Raw genomic sequence first — 19,311 nt, 5'->3', positions numbered from 1 at the left:
ACCCCCCTAAACACATCCTGGACCTGACCAACCACTGCCTAACCAACACATACTTCATCCATAATGGGCAAAGATACAAACAGATAGAAGGAGCACCCATGGGATCACCCCTCTCACCCACCATCGCAAACTTATATATGGAACATTTTGAAACTAACGCCTTAGATAAATCTGAACACAAACCCAAACTCTGGCTGAGATATGTTGATGACACTTTCGTGATTTGACCACACGGGAAAGAAAAACTGGACAACTTCCTCACCCATCTCAACAGCTTATTCCCCAAAATACAATTCACTATGGAAACAGAAGCAAACAACCAAATTCCCTTTCTGGACATCCTAATCTACAAAAAACCCAATGGCTCCCTAGGACCCACCATCTACCATAAAAAAACACACACCAACCGCTGCTTAAATGCACAATCCCATCACCACCCTGCACAGATCAACTTGTAGCCAAGATCCTCATCTCCAGAACCAAATGCCTAGCCGACAAAGACCACCTGAAAACTGAACTACACACTCTCAAAAACGTATTAATCTCCAACGGATTCCAAAGAAAAACAATTACCAAGCTAATCCAAAGGGAGACTCCCCCCAAGAACCGAGACACAGAACAGGACAACGGCATCGCCCTCCTCCCTTACATCAAAGGCACCACAGATAAAATCAGCAAAATTCTCCACAAACACAATATCAAGAAAGCCTTCAACACTGACCAAAATATAGCCAACATCTTAAGAAATCTCAAAGACAAAATCCAGCTAGAAAACCAAGGAGTCTATGAAAATACCATGCAAAATCTGCCCTGCAACATACATAGGACAAACTAACAGAAAAATAAATCCACGCATTGCAGAACACAAGAACACAGTTAGAAAAATAGAAAAAACTTCCTCCCTTTTGCAGCACCTTAAAGCTACAGGACATGAAATTAATTTTGAAGGAACCAAATTAATCTCCAAAATTGAACACTTCAACAAGAGAATAATTATGGAAGCTATCGAAATAGAGAAACACCCCCACAACATGAATAAACGTGACAATATATCCCACCTACCAGACATCTGGAAACCAGCCCTAGTCAACAAACGAATCCACCCAACACGAGGAAGATCTATGAAAATTTTTTGAGGCTTTTATAGCAAAAGCCTATTGCATATTCCCAATGTTTTATTGCCATTCTCTTTATTGACAATCACTTTAGGTACAACATTTTCATTTAAAAGGCTCCCCTTGAAGTTTTACTAAACATAGTGTAATCTAAATAAAAATGTACACATATTACCGTATTTTTCAGAATATAAGGCACACCCTCTTCCCCTCAAAAAAGAGGGTAAAAATCTGGATGTGTCTTATACACTGAATACAGCATTTTTCCTCCTGAAACCTAGCCCCCTTTGCAAAAATGGCCATGCATAGCCTTTAGGAGGCTTCCAGAGTGCTCCTGGAGGGCTGGGGAGGGAAAAATGAGTGAAAAATGAGCCATTTTTGCTCGTTTTTGGCCCCCACAGCCCCCAGGATCACTCTATAAGTCTCCTAAAGACTATGCATGCCCTTCTTGACAAAAAATGGTCCTGCTTTTGTGGAAAACGTGCCATTTTTAGGAGGTCTGCAGAGTACAAAAACTTTTTTTTTTATTTGCCTCTTCAAAATCTTGGTGTGTCTTATACTCCAGTGCAACTTATACTCCAAAAAATACGGTATGTATTTTATTTTTTTGAAAAATATTTTTTTAATTTCTTTAAAAAATAAAAAGTATACAGTTCTAATCCCTTTTCTCCCCTGAAAATACAGAAGCATGGAAGCAGAATCCATTACAGAGAAATGTTATGAGGGAAATTTAATTTCAGCAAGACTTAATTTCATTGTTTATTGAAGAATGCAGCACCCTCTAGTGTACAACTTGACTATATTCTAAAAAACACCATAAAGAGAAACCTGCTTTTTGCCTACTGGCCAACTTACATTTGTTGGATGGTTTAGAACCCACATTGTGTTTTCATTTATATGCCTCATGAATTCTACAGGAAGGACGAAATAAGAAAAAAGGAAGAAATAAGAGGCAAAAACAGGAAGCAAAGGAAAAGAGAAAGAAGAGAAAATTCTAAAAGGGATACGTATTTAATACTGGGATAAAGAAAACTTCAAAAGCTGAAAACTGAAGTCTCACTGAAACTGGACAAAGACAGCAGTTTGAAAATATCAATGCTTTTATTTAATTATTCCTTTGTTGCATTATCATAAGGTTCTCCATTTTCAGAAAATGAGTTCTAACCTGGAAAATAATGCACATACAAATATTCTACAGGAAATCAACTATACAGTCAGAAATATACAAAGCAGTTTGTTAGTTTATGCAAAATACAGAATTAGAATGCCCAACATCCTAAATCTTCTAATACATGAATCAAAGTACTCATAGTTCAGTTAGTTATCATCAGAACTATAAAAGATAAACAAGCCACCTGGAAAAAAGACAATGTTTACATGTATCTACAACAGTGCAAATGTATCACAGCGTGCAAGCAGCAGCAGCCTCTAGAATAGCAAAACCAACAGGAATTCAAAGTAATGCAGTGTGCATTACACAACCAAGACAGAAGAACTTTTTATTATACAGTAAATGCATTCTTTAGCACGCTGAGGTTTTGAAATTACTTGCATTGACTTTTGCTTTTCTTAAAAAAAGAAAAAGAAAAGAAAGGAAAACCACACATATGTATAAATGTCTTAAATAAGTAAGTAGGTTTTTAGGGCAACAACTCATCACAACTAGGAATCTACATTGCACAAAAGGTATAATTTAAAAACAAAAGATGTCAAAAATACTGTCACATTGATACTCACATACAGGTGATACCATAATTCCTCTCTCACCATTAAAGATGCCGATGATGATGATGATGATGATGATGATGATGATGATAGTAATAATAATAATCCATTATTTGTTTTAAATAAACAAAATAAATTTTGTTGGGTGCTTTTTGCGATAGGGGTTTACCAAAATTTAAGCATACTTAGGCATGGAGCTCAATAGAATATACTTCCTAAAAGAAAAGCAGGATATGTATAGCATGAAACTTAGAATATGCACATTTACTGAAAAGTTTCATGATCTCTATACATCGTTCTGATATTTCTGAAAATAGCAAGTTTCACGTAAAAATGCAATAAACCAAAAGGCTATATTTGCATAACATGCTTAAGCTTGTTTATTAGAATAATAGTTTACCCCATTGATCCAATTTTCTGGATTCGTATAACACAGTGAATCATAAACTAGCTGAACAGACTGGAATTTCATGATGCTTTAAACTAAATTGTGATTAGCTAATTTATAGTTTAGTGTGTTGTATGATCTCATCCAGGGGGTTCCCCACATACTTAGCTGGGTTCTAAGCTAAGCTCAGATATATGCAAATATATATGCAATTAATAAATAGTATTGAGGTGGGCAAGGGACAAGATTCCTGCTTGTTTGTAGCAATACCACAAGTGTCTTTTGTCTTCAGATTAAAACATACTATAAAAGCCAGTAATACCATAGGGAGCACTCCTGAATCCTTCCCTCCTGCAATGCACTTCCAAAATGTGTGAAACAGACATTCTCACTACTCTAACTGAAAAGCAAGGGAGGTCCTGAACAACCTCAGTTGTAATAGCTGTATGTGACTTCCTAATAATGCTTGTCTATTGTAGATTCTCACCGCATAATATATTTAAGATATTTTCAGGGATGTCAACAAGAAAAAAATGCTTATTTTTATGTTACATTTGCCATATGTGAAATCATTTTTGTTTACTAATTTCTCACAGTAATTTCTTCCAGTTTCCACTGCTGAAAATAATTAATGTAGATTTACAATTTATAACATAATTTTCTTCATTGTGGAAATATCATGCCAATTATAATTTTGGTTTAAGAATGGAACTGCAGTATCTAGGACAGCTGTATTTTTAAACTTGATAATAGACAATCCTGGCATGTTAACAAATTATCTAATAATCTCTTAGAAACACCACAATCAAATTAAACTAGCTAAGTTTAACTAACATCACAGAACTTAAAGGGGCTTAATGTGGATTGTATTTTTTCTTTTTCAAAAGAATTAGGAATTTATTAGCAATAGCAATAGCAATAGCAGTAGACTTATATACCGCTTCATAGGGCTTTCAGCCCTCTCTAAGCGGTTTACAGAGAGTCAGCATATTGCCCCCAACAATCCGGGTCCTCATTTTACCCACCTCGGAAGGATGGAAGGCTGAGTCAACCCTGAGCCGGTGAGATTTGAACCGCTAAACTGCTGATCTAGCAGTAGCCTGCAGTGCTGCATTTAACCACTGCGCCACCTCGGCTCTTAGTGACTTGATCCAATATAATATCAGAATATGGGAATGATTACATAATCCAACTGGATACATCACACTGGACATAAAAACAATTATTACAGATGTCATATATAGTCCAAATATAAATCAGTTTCCTTCCACCTGCTTTATAACGTGATGGAAGAATGTGGAGGTGGCCAACTCAAAGGTTTATAATCATTGCAAATTGATTATAGGATTTTAGATTACTCACCACAGGGTGGATCTTATTTGAAAAACCCACCACTTGGCCTCCTCCCCACTTTCCTTAATCTAGCAGCATTCAGAGAATGCATTGCAAAATTATCAAGCCCCATATTCTCTGGGGCCCATATTTCCTGTAACAAAAATAATGTTATATTTAGAGATATAATCCATAAATGATTTATCCCTACACTTGCAGTACCAACTTGCAGTATTCCATGAAAGGATGTTCAGTTCCCGTGAATGCCTTACTTGTCAATTAGCAGATACACCAGAGGAGTTTCTTGGAAAGCACTTCTTGTGTGACTCTTCCAAATCTGGTGGTAATCCATCTACTGATTTTGAGGCCAATTATCCTCCAAAATATACGATAAAAGTTTTTTTGTTGTTGAAGGTATGTAATTACATTCTTGGAGGTTGTGTGGACTAATCACAAATGTTGTTACATATTTGTTGTTAATTTACAAAATACGTTCTTAATGGTTTCTGGATACAAACCTACAAGTATCTAATTAGTGGTACAGATTTGAATCCTGTGATATGTCTGGACTAAGTTGCTAATTTAAAGAACAGTGTCTGTTTTTATTTTTGTACTTTAAAGTTAAGACTAGAAGACTAGGATTATGGGGAGAGAAGGACTTTGGCTTTGCCAATGAACACAATCCTAATTACTTGACTGTTTTCCAGCAATATAAACTATGCTCTTCATGAACATGTACTAGTCTAGAAGAACTGTGGAAGGGGCAAATCTTACAATATAGATAAGACAAATTTATCTTCAAATTTATAGCCTTGTTTTTGTTTCAATTTCTATTTGGTTTGCTTTGATGCTCTAGCTAAACTCTGGAGATTTGGCTTGGGTGATTTAGTATCCATTCAACAACAGCCTCTGGTGGAAACAGCCATTTGATCTGATTTCTAAACACACAACTTGAAATTTGTTTTGGATTGAAAACAGCTTAATCGGTTTCTCTAATAAACCAACCTGAATCCATTGCACTGAGGTAGATAAGTCTGGCCCAGAGTGCTAGTCTTTTTTCCTATAATATTATTTTTATCAAATAATGTTCTGAGACAAAGTGCTATGTACAACTAATATTTGAAATCAGGATGTAGGCACTTCTAGTAATCGGCATCAGTTTACACATCTCAGTTGTCAAATTAGATGTCAAACTGGTGACAAAAACTGTTTAGATAAATTTGGTTGGAATACAGCAAAAAGTGAGTGAGGGAAAAAATTATGAATGGGTTTGGAATCACCTAGTTTTGCTGGAATGTAAAAATAGCATGATTTGAATTTCTTTTTGAGAAAATCATAAATGATGAAAACAAAAATAATAGGTTTTGTATACAGTATTATGTATATTGCTGGGCAGGGCACATACATTTCACTGAGACCTTTTTAATTAAGTCCTTAAGCATTCATCATACCAAACACCAAACTACGAGCGGTCCTTTCTCTTTTTAGAATATGTGTTATTAAAAACATGCTAGAGTATTCAAATAGGCTTTGAGATTGGTTTCCATTTTGCACTGGGTTTTGCATTCACAGAAAATAGATAAAACAGACAGTGAGTATTTGAAATTCCACAAGAAACTGGAACTGAGAAGACACTACAAAAACAGAATGCTAGGAGAAAGGAGTTAGGTATGCATATTGATTTTCAAATTCTTCTACATCATTCACTGTAATATGATACAATATTAAAAATTTGGTACATGAGACCAGCTCATATGATTAAAGCTCTAAAGCTGGGTATTAAGGAGAACTAATATCAGATTTCTCACTTCTTTATTTTTAAACATTCGGTTTATAGAGCACCTTTTCACACAACTGGAAAAGTGTGTAGACTACTGCGGGATTTCTTGTGGGAAAAACACTTGTAAGATGCAGCAAGAAGTGATGACACAACATTTCATGTTTTTCCCTTATAATAAAAGATAGACATTCTCATTCTAATTGCCAGATCTACAGCTACCTTAGAAGAAATACATTTTCCAGGAGAGGAAACTCTTGGGATTAGCAGTGGTATTTTTCAAAACTGGAACAAGTTTCCATTTTAGTTCTTCTAGGAGTCAGAAGACAACATGATTTGCAACCGAGCTTTGAAAACTCATTAGCCACAACCAGAGAGCAACAGTCTAGAACTTCATGTTATCACATTTGTTCTCTATCTCTCTGCTCGAATTTTGTATCTGAGAACAAAATAGGCAATGAGACGTAAGGAGATGAAGAAAATTCCAAGCACAATGAAGTCCAAATAAAGTTTAGCATTTTCTACATCCAATTCTTTGAGGATAGCCTCTGACTTCTGAAAATGGCAAGTGTCATCTTTGTCACAATGAAGATCTTCTCGATCCAAACCATAGATGGAAAGAATGACACCTTCAAATCCATACCTATGGGGAGGAATCATTTGCAAGGTCAAACTCAAAGCAAGCACCATGCTAGCAAAGAAATGCCAGAAATGTATAGCAACAGAATTATTTGATTAGCATTTTATATTTTGGTTTGCTGGGCACTTAAGGCAGTTAATAATAAATAAAATAAAGACTATAAACAGATATTGAACATATAGTTGAATTAATAAAAAAATGTTATTTTTTTTACAAAAACCTCTCCAATTGAAAATGCAGGTTTTGTCTCAACAAATATTTTTTTTACCCCTCATGGTCAGCAGAGTTGCATTGATTATAAGGCTGAAAACAAGTAACGTGACCCAAAGTAGTTCAGAGGCTTTGTGCTGATCCAAGCTTTGAACTCAGGCTGTATAACCCAGGTCCAATTTCAGATATCCAGCAAATCAAACTGGCTTACCCATATCTAGACTCCATAGAGTGAAAGTATATACAGCTTTTCTGCATGCTCATTTTTTTTAGAAGCACAAGAATGCATGTTTACACAGCACGTGTATCTGTGTATATATACAAATACACATACCAAGAATAGTTAAAGATGAAAATAGCTAGCTCTGTGTAAATAAAGTTCTAAGAGGATGGTCTAAAAGCCTTTGCAGAGTTAGCTTGAAAAAACAAGAAGCACCCTTCAGATGTACCTGACGTAAGAGATGTAGGACAGCCACTGGAGATAAGCAGGAATGGTATCAAAACTGACAAAAAATCCTGAGAAGAGAAGAACTGGGATTGCTGTAACAGGACCAACAAATGTTGCCACCTTAAAAAAAAACAAATATTTTTTAAAATTAACAAATCAAACTGTGGATCAAACTTCTATGAGAATCATATTGGCTAAAAAACAACAACCCTGTTTAAGTGACATATGGTATGGACTGCAAAAACATAATGAGTACAGTTCAGTTCCAGCTACCAATTCATCATTCCCCAACCTTTGGCTAGAAACAATGGCATTGGAAATCCCAAGCCTCTTGGACGACATCAGGTTGATCCAATGAAAAAGATACAGAAGATCACATAAAGCAGAAGAGACCTGAAGTGAGGTGGATGCTGCTCCAATCAGAAGTCCAAGGGACTGAGCCACAAGTGATGTCATGGTCCCCAGTGCTGCAAACAGGAGAAATCGCAGAGCGTCAGAGGGCTGCGCTGTCATCCAGTACACAATGCTGCAGTAAGCCACAGGAAACATAATCTATAGTAGACAAATAACAGAATATGGTGCTCTGTTAAGTCAAAAATAAAGGAAGGAGTTATATCCCTACTTAACATCAAGAAAGTAAAGTAAAAGAGAGAGATGGGTCTGTGTCTTTATTTTTTTTAATATGTTTTTTTATTTTTAATCTTCAAAACAAACACAACACATCCTTCTTTATATACTGTAGAAAGTGTATCAGTTGGTTACAAAAAGACTTTTGTGCATCTCTTCCACAGTCAACAAACATAATTCATATTAACTCAAATATTTTAACTCAGATATTTATACTTGTTACCATCATCATACTCCCATTTTCATTTGACTATAATTGTTTAAACGTCCTTCATCATAAAATATATCAAAATTTAATATATAACCACATACTGGCATTTCATTTACTATTTCTAAAATCCTCCATTAATACCGAATCCTTATGTCCTAATATTTAATAACAACTTTTTCTAATCCTCCTTTCCAAATCAGTTTACAATTTACATCCAGTTTCCTTATGTTGTACCCATACCTATATATACGTTGTTATCATTATCCCTCCTTTATTTAAGGAGGGATACATCGAGGCCACGTGAATTGCACGTCCCATTCATGGGGAAAACACCCAAGGGAGAACAGCCACGAGAGAACTCCGGAGCTGATTGAGGCCACCTGAGAGCCACCTGACTGCCGAATACTGAGGCTGTGGGAGAGCCTCATGGGATTGCGGAGTTGGGAGGAGTCTGTAGAGGGGAGCCCCATTCCTTCTGGGTCCGCGACTGATCACTGCGGTGACTGCTGCTGGAGGCCGGTCTTGGGGGGCCCCTACCCCTGCGTTGGTTGCCTGGCTCTTCAACTGCTGTGGTGCTGTTGTGGGGTTAGGGCTAGGGACAGGACTAGGGCTAGGGTCAGGGTTAGATTAGGGACAGGGCTAGATTAGGATTAGGGTTAGGGTTAGGGTTAGGTCTGATAAGGGTTAGGGTCAATGTTAGGGCTAGGGTTAGGGTTAGGTTTAGGGCTAGGGTTGATGAGGTTTAGGGTTAGGGCTAGGGTGAGGGTGGGGGTGGGGTTACTAGCCTGATGGTCTACTATCTCATAGTCGCTGCTTGAGAATGTAGCGGCTCAGCTGCGAGAGGGGTCTCCCCCCCCTCTCCTCTAGTTACAATCTTTAGTCAGCGTGGATACAGTCCCCCAGCCTCCGCCGTCTGTGGGAAAGACCGTATGTCGACTATTGCCATTCCGGCTATTCTTCAGCTATGACTGGCTTTGAGACTCCCGCTCTTAGAACTATTCCTCCAATCGCTGCTAACGGGAGGTTTACCCCGGACTCTTGGACTTTGCTCTCCCTGAGGGAGAAGATTGGGACTTTAGCTTCCCTCCCTCATTCTAGAACGTTCTTGCACGATCTCGAATTGCGCTAGTGCACAACTTTTTAAATGGTATGGTGAGTGTGTGTGGTATGAATGTGATTGACTGACTGTTCCCACTTTTATTCCATATTGCTGTATCCGTGTTTTTTAAATCGTTTTGTGGGGAGTGTTTGGTTGTATGATTGTGTACGTCTGAGTAGGCTGGGACCACAACCTGGTTACCCCCTGCACTGAGTGCTTTGCAGAAGTTTCGGGAGGGGCCTAGGCCTAATCCCAGCCTTGGATGTCTGATTCGAAGGGCCTGCCAAAGAATGCGGTAGCTAGGGGGGAGGATGGGGGGACCACGGAAACGGGAGTCGGCCGGAACATTACGGTCATAACAGGAAGGGGCAGATATGGTGGAAACTTTAGGGCTAGCCATTACCGGGGAAGGAGGGTTTGCTACGTCACAGCGATTCCTCCTTCCGGCCCTATTAGTTCCACTCCAAGGCCAGATGGTGTGAGTAGTCAGGGCCCTGGTCTCAGGCTGCTGTTGCTAAATGCCAGGTCTGTGGTTCACAAGGCTCCCCTCATCCGGGACCTAATTTTAGACGAGGGGGCAGACCTGGCATGTATTACTGAAGCCTGGCTGGGTCCGGAGAGGGGAGTCCCCCTCACTGAGATGTGCCCAGAGGGTTTTCAGGTGCTTCATCAGCCGCGACCCCAGAAAAAGGGGTGGGGGAGTGGCTATTGTTATCCGAGGGTCTCTAGTTCCTCGTAGGATCCCTGCTCCGGAGCTTGTCGGGTGTGAGTCCTTGCTGGTGAAGTTGGACCTTGGGGGTCAAGTGGGCTTGTTGTTAACGTACCTGCCTCCCAACAGTGTTACAATAGCCCTCCCCTCGCTCCTCGAGTCAGTAGCCAAGCTGGCAGTTGAGTTCCCCAGGCTTATGGTGCTGGGGGATTTCAATTTGCCTTCACTCGGCGGGTACTCTGATGGAGCACAGGAGTTCATGGCTTCCATGACAGCCATGGACTTGACCCAAGTAATTCGGGGTCCGACTCACTCAGCAGGTCACACGCTTGACCTCGTATTCCTCTCGGAGCAGTGGAGTCGTGATCTTGGTCTGAGGGGTACTGAGATCGTACCCCTGTCATGGTCGGACCACATCCTACTGAGGCTTGACTTTCGGAGGCCAATCCCCCACTGTAGGGAGGAGGAACTGATTAGTTGGTTCCACCCCAGGTGCTTAATGGACCCTTTAAGTTTTCAGACGGCGCTTGGTGTTATACCTGTTATACTCTCGTCCACAGTCCAGTGGAGACCCTCGTTGCTGCTTGGAACTCAGCGGCGGCGGAGGCTTCAAACCGGATTGCACCTTTACGGCCTCTCCAAGGTAGCGGATCCAGGAGAGCTCCTAGGTTCACCGAGGAACTCCGGGAGATGAAATGCCAAAAGAGATGCCTAGAGCACCGCTGGAGGGCTAGTAAGTCTGAGTCAGACCAAGCACTGATGAGAGCCCATATCAGAGCCTATCTCGTGGCAATACGGGCGTCAAAAAGTGCACATTTTGCCGCTCTGATTGCGTCCGCTGAATCACGCCCAGCCACCTTGATTAGAATAACCCACTCCCTCTTGAGAGGGAGGGATGCGGGTGAACCCTTGCAAGGTAGAGCTGAGGAGTTTGTTCAGTTTCTAGCGGATAAAGTCACTTGGATTCGGACAGACCTGGACTCCAATTGCTCAGAGCCAGCCAAGGTACCGGGGGAGGGTCTTGAGCGGAATTTATGGATTGATTTTCAACTTGTCACGCCTGAGGAAGTGGACAAGGCCATCGGAGCGGTGAGTGCCTCCACCTGCGTACTGGACCCGTGCCCCTCCTGGCTGGTCGCGAACAGCAGGGAGGTGACACAGGGCTGGATCCAGATGATAGTTGCCACCTCTCTTCGGGAGGGAACCTTCCCGCCCCTTTTAAAGGCAGTGGTGGTGAGACCCCTCCTGAAGAAGCCGTCTTTGGATCCAGCCATTCTAAGTAACTATCGTCCAGTTTCCAACCTCCCCTTTGTTGGGAAGGTTGTTGAAAAAGTGGTGGTCTCTGAGCTCCAGCGGTCCTTGGATGAAACCGATTATCTGGACTCCTTTCAGTCTGGATTCAGGCCTGGCTACAGCACGGAAACTGCTTTGGTCGCACTGATTGATAATCTCTGGAGAGCCAGGGATGGGGGCCATGCCTCCAACCTAGTGCTCCTTGACCTCTCAGCGGCCTTCGATACCATCAACCATGCTTTCCTTCTGCGGCGGTTACGTGAGGTGGGAGTGGGAGGCACCGTTTTTCGGTGGTTCTCCTCCTACCTCTCTGACAGGACGCAGTCGGTGTTGGTTGGAGGGTAGAGATCGACCCCTAGGCCCCTTAAGTATGGGGTGCCGCAGGGCTCGGTCCTGTCCCCCCTCCTGTTTAACATCTACATGAAGCCACTGGGTGAGATTATTCGTTGGCACGGGATAAAGTACCATCAATATGCGGACGATACACAGTTGTATCTGTCCGCCCCGTGCCAACTCAGTGAAGCAGTTGAAGTGATGTGTCAGTGCCTGGAGGCTGTCAGGGTCTGGATGGGTGTGAACAAGCTTGCACTCAATCCCGACAAGACCGAGTGGCTTGTGTTTTTCCCTCCCAAAGATTGGCCCTGTATTCCATCTCTCAGGCTGGGAGGTGAAATTATACACCCCTCAGACAGGGTTCGCAATTTGGGAGTCCTCCTGGACCCACAGCTGACTTTAGAACATCATCTGCCGGCTGTGACCGGGGGGACATTTGCCCAGGTTCGCCTGGTGCACCAATTGCGTCCCTACCTGAACCGCGAGGCTCTCAGAACAGTCACTCATGCCCTTGTGACCTCAAGACTGGACTACTGTAATGCGCTCTACATGGGGCAGCCCTTGAAGAGCATTCGGAGACTTCAGCTTGTCCAGAATGCAGCTGTGCAAGCAATTGTGGGTGCACCTCGGTACACCCACGTTACACCTATCCTCCGTGAGCTGCACTGGCTGCCTGTTGGACTCCGGACGCGCTTCAAGGTGCTAGTCATTACTTTTAAAGCCCTACATGGTATTGGACCTGGGTACTTGAGAGACCACCTCCTGCCAATTACCTCCCTATGACTAATCAGATCCCACAGATTAGGCCTCCTCCAGATACCATCAGCTAGCCAATGTCGACTGTCGACCCCCCCGGGGGAGGGCCTTCTCTGTGGCTGCTCCGGCCCTCTGGAACAATCTCTCCGTGGAGATTCGGACCCTCACCATCCTTCAGGCTTTCCACAAAGCCGTAAAGACCTGGCTGTTCCGGCAGGCTTGGGGCTGATGAGTTCCCAACCCCACTTGAATTGTTGCGATAGTTGTGTAGTTTTAATCTGTTCTTGTATCTTGTTTTGTTTGGTTTGTTTTTTGTATTTTCCCCTCCCCCATCTGTTTGTTAGCCGCCCTGAGTCCCTCGGGAATAGGGCGGCATACAAATATAAACAACAACAACAACAACAACTATATTCTGTATCATAACATTTCCCCCTAATAATCAAGACTTTAACTGTATCTAAATTCTTTTTTTATTAACCTTTATATATAATCCAAAAGGAATTCTAATCTTTCTTTCATGGGTACCATTCAATATTTATATCCAATTATTACTTATCATAACACTACACATTGTATACATTATTGAAATTATTAATTATTTATTTAACTATATCTATTGTCACTAAATTTCACTAAATTTCACTAGTTTTAAATTATACTCTTCCATCTATCAACTTGTATCTTTCCAGTAGCAGTCTTATATCTTCTGCCATTTGTGGTGTCTGTCCTCTAATCATCTCCTTAATCAACTTTGTATAGACTCCTCTTAGCAACTCCTTGCTTATAAAATCTCTCATGTAATTAATGCCCTTCTTCTGTTTCCTTAATCAGCTTATTTTTGATTGTCGGTAGTGTTATCAATGATATTGCTAATAAAATTTCTCTCTTTAAATCCATAAATTCTTTTGTTTTTTCTTCTTCTGTATCTTGCCATCTGGGGTAGATTTTCCCTCCATTTAGTTCCCCTCTCAGTATTTCATCTTTCCATTTTCAGAGATAAACCAATCACCATAAATATCAGCAGGTTTAACCTCTTTATATTCATTTTCCACTTCGATTTTTAGGATTTTAACCACTTTTTCCACTTGATAAACATCCCCAACTACTTCATCATATTTTGCTGTTAGATGCTCTAAGTCTTCCAACTTCTTCTCTATCCTCTCAAATGTATTTGATAATTTCTATATTTCTGAGAATATCTTTTGCAGACTTAAAGTTTCTTTCTGCTGTTGAAATTGTGCCATTATCTCCAGCTGACAAACACTGCTGTTCTAGCTTGGAAGGTTAACTAGATTAAGCATAGATTCACAATAACATTTTATTTTCACTTTTCTCTGGTTAAAGATATACTTCAAAGGGACATCTGCATGCTTTTCTTCTTATCACTCTCTATAAACAAGCAGTGAGACCTTGGAGTGCCAAGCCAGGATCAGTGAGAAAAGTAAAAGTGTTTCATTTCCAATACACAAACCTTCCAGTCTCTGAGTAGCAGTGTTATTGTTGCAATTTTCTTTGTTTCTTTTTGTATCTTTTTTGTATTTCAAGTTTTTAAAAAGTCTGATTCTTGAATGACTTAGAAGAACACCCACAGTAATGAAATAGGGGAATTTTAGTCCATAGGTTACAAAGAATAATAAAAGAAAAAAATAGAAGAAAACTTAATCTATTCGTTTTAAAAGGCTTGCATAAATTCCATCCATAAAGATAGCATTTAAAAAGTAAGATAACCCACTGTCCAAAACCATTCCAAATTTAATTCCGCCACATATTTCTTCTGTTCCCCAGTTTAAATTAATTTTAAGTTTTTTATAGGCAGTGTTTTTTTAAAATGGTAAAAATTCCTCACCAGCTGGAAACACTTTCTCTTTCCATATCCTTCCATTTTGGAGCCGCCCCGACTTCATCAACCTAATAGCTGGATTTTTTGTCGCTGGCTTGAATCGATCAGGGACTTTGTGATGTCCCTGAGATCAGCAAGACACATTCTTCCTGTTCACCGTTTCTGCGGGATGGTTTAGGTCTCTTTTGGACCACCCAGCGGCAAAAGTATCGACAGCGATCTCAGAGCATTGAGATTGCACGTCGTCTCGTCATGACATTGGATCCTCCAGACTGGGTCTTTGTCTTTATGAGCTGAATGATATTTTAGTTCCTGTATCTATCAGTTCACATGAGAAGTCAGATACTCTAATACTTTTCCTACTTATCAGATGAGTCATGTCCTATCAGGATTTTTCCAGAGTAGAGTATTTTATGAAATGGTTGGCATATACAAGTAGATGGGGATCACTGGAGCAACTTCAGCAGCAGACACCAGCCTTGTGAAAAAATTCAGCTACTTTAATAATTTGAAGAGGGTGTTTTCTTTGCCTAGGCACTAAGAATGAAACATTATTTTAAATGCTCAGCACAAGCCTAAAGTTTTATTTATTTATTATTTTATTTATTTAATTTATATGTAGCTCATTTCTATGATAGCAACTCTGGGCAGTTTACAGATTTAACCTAATTGCAACTGAAATATAGCTGGTTTATATTTTCCCTCAAAATTTGGCACTGGAATACTGGATACTAATTCATGAGACCATCCATCTGTGACTTAAATTTCATTTCTTGGTATAATTCTAAAATGCAATTTGGGCATCCCATTTTCCAATGTATAATAAAAATAAAACATTTACAACTGCTTGTATAACATATAACATATACTTATGTATTATGAAAGGATTTGTAGCAATATTAATTCATATTTCTGATAAAATGACATATTGCATTTTGCAAACTGCATAAGAAAATTTCATTTGATTACTACTGTTATCTATCTTCCTGTCCTAAAATAATAATGAGGTGCAGAGAGAGATTTACCTGAAAAGGGACATCAGCCATAGTTTTAGCCAAGTAATAAGCCTTCAAACTGTACCAATAATTCAAATGTTCTCTAAGAAATACGCCCATCTCAAGAGGAACTATATAGAAAAATAAAAATAGCACTTGAAATACATAAAATCAAAAGCAATTCTAAAAATTAATGTCATAAATAATAGTTTCCCATTCCACAGCAGGTAGGAGAAAAGGCTACTTAGATGCTATCCTGAGTCTCTTATATTTTGTCTTGTCATACTTAGCCTCTCCTTCATTTGAAAATGTTTGATTTGAATATGCTTATTCATTAATATTTTTATAAAAAAGCCAAGAATTGGTTTAATTTATATGAATATGTAATTCTGAAAAATGCAGATCTTCACAATTTGTTTTTTCAAAAGTGTAATGTGCTGTTTTAGATATTTCAGGAAATTCTTTCCCTAATATATTAGGCAGGAAAATTAAGTTTTTGGAGATTTTTTTTTAATTTTCCAGGTTTTTTAACTGCCATATACTGAACCCATAATAACCTCCTTTTCAAAGCATATTTAGCATAACTAACCACATTTAACTTAACCAATTAATCATAACTAACCACAAAATCTGTGTAAACAGCTGGTTTCAAACTTGGCTCTTGGAATAACTCCTGAAGAGCATATGATTCCTCCAGATATATATAAGATCAATGACTCCTGGTGGGAACCAATCCTGACTAGATTCTTTCCAGAAATAGGTAAAAGATACTGTATGTTATACCTCCCCATTGGAAACAAATTATAATACACCTAATCCTTAAGAAGAGCAACTGGCAGGAACTTGTCAATTATCGTCCATTTAGTCTGCTAGATATTTCTTCTAAGCTGTATACCAAGCATCTTCTGAATAAATTATGGTAAATGTTTGGGAAGAAGGGTTTCAAAAGGACATAGCATGCTAAATTACTGTATCACTTTGAAGGTGATTGTTCAGAAATATACCTGTGGGCATACAAAACAACTTTATGTTGCTTTTACTGATTCCTCTGCCTTTGATTCCATTGACAGGTATTAATTATGGGAGAAACTAGATAGAGCAGATATCAATAAGCACCTTCTTAAACTAATGATTGGATTACAGATAGAATAAGAATAGGCCCACAAGAGTTATTGCTAGACTTTATGTTATTGGAAAGAGGAATTAAACAGAGCTGTTTACTTGCTCAATTCTTGTCCCAAAGGTGCTTTTTTCAAGAGGCAACTGGACTTTCCTTCTTGTTTTTCTTTTGAAGACGTTTCTCTCAAAGGAAGAAACAAGAAAGCCCAGTTGCCTCCTGGAAAAAAGCACATTTTGAACAACCTGGATGACTGAGAATCTCTACAGATTTAATTTCTATATTAATGATATTACAATCATCACAAAGTCTCAAAGTATTTTCTCCCATTTATTTAATGGATAGAAAATGCATGTTTCAGGTACCAGTCACTTCCCCAAACTTACACCATGTTGCAAAGACTGCAAACACTGCCCAGCCTCACTGCTGAAAACCTGTAAAACTCAGTCCTGGAAGTACTGTGGTTTATACACATTCTTTCCTGCCAAATTATAGATTGGAGGAAAGTGGATGTATGGATGAACTATATGCCATCTCCTGGGATCATCTGCCCCATACTCCATGGAAAAGATACATTGGCTTGGGCAAATGCAGACAAGTGCTGACCTTAATTCAAGAAAGTCGACTGGGAGACATTGGGCCAGTCATTCTTTCTCAGACCAACTCACCTCTCACAGGGTTATTGTTGTGGGGAAAATAGACGGCAGGAGTATTACGCATCTTCACTGCTTTGAGGCATATATAAGGCAGAAAATGATGGCAATGATGATGATAATGTATGCACCGCTGTAAGCTCTGTACTGCCTTTTTTCTATGAACCCAAAGTGCTGCTCAGTCCTTGTGTGTGTATTCATATATGCATAAAACAACTACATGGAGTTTTGCTAGTATTACTGAAACCATCTAATAGGTGTCTTTTATCAAACTATTAGCATATTGGTAACCTTCCACCACTGGTGCCATATGAAGAGTTAGAGCTTCTCTTGTGTTTCCCTGTCAATGAAACCAAAGACTAGGATTTGGAGGAATTGAAGTTTAGGATATTTGGGAAGCAACTGGTTAAAGAAGCCTAGTTGGCTGTGCGATACTGGTTACTCACATGTAAGGACCGTTGGCATGAGAGCAGCAAACATAAGAAACAACATGGAAAAAAAGAGAAAGCCAGAATTGCTCAGAACTTTCTTTGCTTCATTTCCAATCCCCAAATACAGCAAGCCTATCAGAAGTCCTATTCCAATGTGAGACGTTACCCGCAGATGCGTTAGGACCTGTCAGGAAGAAAAATGAAATTAGTGAAAAATTAAAGTATCTTCCTAAATTTTTCAGTGTGAAAAAAGGGAATAAGTTTGCGGTAACAATCAGATGTGAGACAAAAGTGAGGGACTGGTGGGAAGACAAAAGAAGAAAATATATTTGGGAAGATAATACAGGGCTGGGCAAACATTTTTGCTACAGTTCACTTTATAATTTTAATTCCATACATTTCCAGTATTTTGTACTCATTAAAATTGATAGGGATGCACTAGAAGGGAGCAAAACTGAAGACCTCTGCTAAGAGCATGGATGAAGCTACAGAGATGCTACATCAAAACAGATGGAGAAAAAAACCTGAGGCTTAAATACTAATATGATGTTTAGTATTATTTAAAGCACATTATACATCCATATGAAGCTTTATATCTATATTTCCCTTATATCTCCTGATTTTTGAAATGCAATGATAAAATTATGCAACATTAAAAGAATCAAACCCATCTAGCTTTTATTTTATACACTTAATTTCAGTAATATGTCTTCATAGATAAAAACGGATAGTTTACAATGCACTTTTCTTTCTTATACTTAAAATCTGAGCCTTACCGAATCCCTCATTATGGTGAGAAAAGTTCTTTTAAAGAGAATGCAAAACTGAGTAAGACAGCTGGCTGAGAAGCTATGGCAGCCTTCCATAGATGAAGAATCCTGGTGCAAAACACAAGTGGAAAAGAATTTTAGGTTGGTATTGTTTCTCGGGTTTCAACATCAACATCAATGAACACAACTTTGATTCTACAAATTTGCTGTCTAGCATTAAAGTAAGCATAATATTGAATTAAAATTTGGTTTGTTGCAGTTGGTTTCAATTAAAGGGCAAACTATTTTTAAAAATATGCTGGCTGGGTTACTTTTGGGACAGCTGAAATCATCCACTGATTTTAAGATATTCTAGCAGATAGACAATGTGAAATAACAAAATATGCCAAAATAAGCCAGGAAAATAACCAAGTGCAGCCAGATCAGAGAAACATCCACAATGCTGGCATAAAATCAGGTCAGACTGGCCTAGACCTACATTTGTATCAGCTGACTTCTCAGAAGGCAGAAAACCAATATAAACATACTGAATCTAATAAAGCTTCCCCACTTCTGGGCTGGAGCAGTGATGTTTGACCTGGATTCACCACACAGTCAAATAATTTAGCTCAATGAAGCGCTGGCCATTAGAATACATTGCATAATATCAGATTTGATTTTAATGGAACCTAAATTGAAATAATGTATGACACGTCTGACTCAAATTTATAGTTTTAAGATAGAAAAAGATTTGTTGAATCAGATTTAAGATCTAGCCAACTCTTTAACTTTCTAAACAAAACTCAACCATTTGATTTGAATTTAAAGCAGTTTTAGATATAGCTCCTTTTCAACAACACTAA

At 39.2% G+C, this 19,311-nt stretch overlaps 1 protein-coding gene across 1 annotated transcript in view; it reads right to left on the bottom strand.

Annotated features, from left to right (window-relative positions):
- Positions 1-4,351: 4,351 nt before the first annotated feature.
- Positions 4,352-19,311, bottom strand: part of ABCG1 (ATP binding cassette subfamily G member 1) — a 52,275-nt gene continuing 37,315 nt past the window's right edge. The window contains 6 exon segments of the mRNA XM_032219237.1: positions 4,352-6,980; positions 7,637-7,755; positions 8,029-8,187; positions 15,529-15,629; positions 17,715-17,883; positions 18,476-18,577. Of these exon segments, the coding sequence (XP_032075128.1) occupies positions 6,752-6,980; positions 7,637-7,755; positions 8,029-8,187; positions 15,529-15,629; positions 17,715-17,883; positions 18,476-18,577 (879 nt within the window). The 3' untranslated portion in view covers positions 4,352-6,751.

Source organism: Thamnophis elegans, chromosome 6 (assembly GCF_009769535.1).
Source record: "Thamnophis elegans isolate rThaEle1 chromosome 6, rThaEle1.pri, whole genome shotgun sequence".
NCBI lineage: Eukaryota > Metazoa > Chordata > Lepidosauria > Squamata > Colubridae > Thamnophis > Thamnophis elegans.
The sequence above is the reverse complement of the archived record's forward strand: the minus strand, read 5'-3'. Positions and strand labels throughout refer to the sequence as shown.